The 3,364-nt window shown below is 38.0% G+C and overlaps 1 protein-coding gene across 7 annotated transcripts in view; it reads right to left on the bottom strand.

Annotated features, from left to right (window-relative positions):
- Positions 1 to 6: 6 nt before the first annotated feature.
- LOC117111229 (short transient receptor potential channel 4-like) overlaps positions 7 to 3,364 on the bottom strand; it is a 39,282-nt gene continuing 35,924 nt past the window's right edge. For all 7 annotated transcript variants that reach the window (XM_033254130.1, XM_033254129.1, XM_033254126.1 and 4 more), the window contains 4 exons: positions 2,897 to 3,076; positions 2,045 to 2,086; positions 1,749 to 1,870; positions 7 to 1,050 (listed from right to left, as the gene is read on the bottom strand). In XM_033254130.1, coding sequence (XP_033110021.1) covers positions 435 to 1,050; positions 1,749 to 1,870; positions 2,045 to 2,086; positions 2,897 to 3,076 — 960 coding nt within the window. In that variant the 3' untranslated portion in view covers positions 7 to 434. The remainder of the gene's footprint in view (positions 1,051 to 1,748; positions 1,871 to 2,044; positions 2,087 to 2,896; positions 3,077 to 3,364) is intronic.

Consider the following 3,364-nt stretch of genomic DNA (forward strand, 5'->3'; position numbering starts at 1 on the left):
GAGGGTGAAAAAAAAAAAAAACCAAGCATTCCTGAGCAGTCGCCCACCACTTGAAAAATTCGCTCAAGTAGTTAGAAATCACTTCATACCACATTGATTTTTCAGCAAGGGCTCTCACTTTATCGTCGAGCCCCACCAGATCAACCTCCCCATTTCAATACCCTAGATATGCGGCTATGCCACTGACTGACATATATCCATAAGGTCAGTGTAAATTTTTAAAGATACAACTGTTTATTATTAATAAATTAATATTTCATGGCGGAAACAACTAAAACTAAATAGTTCTGTCTCATATTAATGAACTAGGATTCATTCAGTACTACGCTTTTTACCCTGTTTTAAAATAGAAAAATAAGTGCAAATATTATTTTGTGAGGTTCGAATTTCGTCAACAGTTATTGACAACTTGTACACATCCATACTCGTTATACCTAAAGTTTTTTGAAAAACGAAACAACAGATCCAATGATTGTAGGGGATGCGGGTTTGTCATCGGAATCTCCTTTTGGGTGTTCTAATGGTGCGTCACTCGCTACCGTCGATGCCGCTCTTTCAACAAATTCAAAATCAGATTTTTGTTCGTACGAGGGATCGAAAGTGTATCCATGGTTGTCAATGCCTACATCTTCTTCATCAGAGCTGCCTGAATCATCGGTGGAGACCAATTCATATGAATTCGCAGCCAGACGCGAAGCACCTACATTGCTTTCAATTTCACTACGCGTAGAGAGATCATCGTCTGCGACTACTGTCGAATTTGTACCATGCGAGGGCGCTGGAACAGTAAGTGAAAGTTCATTCGTATTTTTATTGCTGAATAGTGAACCAAACATTCCACCTGCGGATAAGAAACCCTTTGAGCTGGAGAACAAACTGCTGGTTCCTCTTCTGTCCATTGTAGAGAATGTGCTTTCTGTTTCCGATTCTGGGTCCTCGTTCTTTAAAACTCGTTCTATCGTGTTGACACGTTTTGATACCTTGTGTATTTGGTCAGCACACTGTTTCAATGTTCCTTCCATTTTCCGCAAAAATTCCGAGAGTTCGTTTCTAATATAAGGATGAAAAAAACACAGGTGAAATGTGCAAATGGCAATCAGTCTTCTACTACTTGTTAGATTTTCATTAACAATATTTTTTTTCATAATTTAACACGAATCTGAATCTGAATCTCAGATTTCTGTAATTGTATTATGTTTATGTAATAAAAAAAAAAAAAAAAAAATTCATCAAAAGAGTAAAAAAAAAAAAAAACTCCTTCGACATCAAAAGAGTAGGTCAAAGTGCGGAACTTGCCACTTACAGGATGAAAAGATGCTTTTATAGGTTACGTAGGCCTACTTATTTACGAGGCGTAGGAAGTGGAGATGTTTTTAGTCGTAAGAAAAATTCCCCCAGTGAAAATCAATCACCCAACCAATCATTCAATCAATAAATGAATATTTTTATTTCTTTTAACAACATAGTGGGAAATGTGATGCTTATAAGTAACACAATGAATGATTTTTAGGGAGTAGCATTGTTTTAATTTGTGGTAGAAACTCCTGGAATTTTCCAGGATTTGAACTCTGGACTCTCGTTGGTCAGGCGAGCATCTTACACCACAACCGGAAGCTGTTCACAAAGTAGCATGATGTCTATCTTGAAAAAAAATATATGTATGTTTGTGAGAAAAAGGTACACTGACAGTCCTTAATATTTAAATAGGCCCCTCAAATTCCAGACGAATAAAAGTTTCTTAGGCCTACTTTACTCCGGAAATATCTTGACGCACAGCTATGATGTCCAATTGTGTCACAGCGCCCTCTGTATCGTACGCATCTGACTTTTTGTCGGCAATATAACGGGCAACCAAGAGTTGAACAGTTTCCTTGATTAGCAAAAACAAAAATGGGTATAAGAAATGAAAATTGACAGAAGAATTAAGGGTTTGTCGTTACCAACCATTATATTGTAATGAGCACAAAACGAAATACTATAAGAAGGGTATATGGGATAACCACTATTTTGACTACGAGTCTATAAACTAAGATTGCATGCTTACCTCATATAGTTTTTCTTTTTCGACCACTTTCTGGAAATGTTTCTGAAAAAGACAATTACATATTTTATTAAGGACTGTATGATGAGCAAAATACATCTGATACACTCATAGGAAAATTATTCTAAATACATCAGTTAACTTTTCAGTGGTAGGGCAGTGACTGATGTATGTTATTTCCATATTCAAAGTCTGGGTTTCGAACCCATTCTCTGTGAATGTAGCTCGTGCCCGTGGGTAGGCGCGTTGTACTATGTTTGCCTCTGTCTGGGTGGATTCTGCGGCATTGGATGCGCGTGCGCTAGATATAATACCCCGGCAGCAAATAGAAAGAATCGCATTTTGTGCCAGTATGCCAAAGTGTGTTATCCCATTAACAGATGTAATAATGCTGTTGCACCTTTTATCATGCTATAATTTGAAATTGGTGACATATATGCACTTGAGTTGATATCCTTATTTTAAGTTATTGATGTTATATTAGTAAGTGTAACTGTTGATATAATTTGAGCATGTAACATAAATAATGTTTACAAATGACGGAATACTCATATTTATTAAATGGAGAGAATACGTTATGGCCTTATGTGCCTCATAGCACGAAGAGGATAGGTGAGGTGATACATATATCAAATATTTGCGGTACACCACGTATATAGCTACGTGGTGTACCACAGGCATTTAATATATTATTACTTAGTTATGCAAACCTTCAAACAATAACACTGATACAATAAAAATATGTGGCATTTGTATCATTGTTGTAGGGTTATATACTCCTTTCTAAAACTTATTTTTACTAAAAATATTTTTCTGAATTCTGTTGCTAATGTATATATAAAATATGAACCAAACCTGTTTAGATTTTTTAGCAGCATCCTTGTAACAGAAACAACGCATTATTGTCCTGATGACGTGCCAAATACTCTTCGGCGATGGGACTAGGTTAAAGGGCACGGGAACAGTAGCTGCATCATCGAAGTAGCTCATCCACATCTCTGCACGACTAAACTTCCATTCGATGTCAGCCTCAGCCTATAAAATAACAGTAATATTTGAATAACAACTAAAGCACTGTACAAATTGGACCGATATTATACTACTACTACTACTACTGCTACGGTGGCGCCAGTGGGGGTAGGGGAAAGCGCTCCACCGTCGGGGAGAGCTCCTCCCCCCCCCCCCACCCGTCGGCCTAAATCGTCAAACTTTTCGGGGCTTCGCCCCCGGACCATTTTCGAAGCCTTTTAATCGAAGCTCGACCACGCCCACTTTGCTTTCATCGGGGGAATCTGACCTCTCGTCGGGGAAATCCCCTCGTCG

This window comes from Anneissia japonica, unplaced genomic scaffold, assembly GCF_011630105.1.
Source record: "Anneissia japonica isolate Jap-2015-1 unplaced genomic scaffold, ASM1163010v1 scaffold288008_len1385354_cov213, whole genome shotgun sequence".
Taxonomy (NCBI): domain Eukaryota; kingdom Metazoa; phylum Echinodermata; class Crinoidea; order Comatulida; family Comatulidae; genus Anneissia; species Anneissia japonica.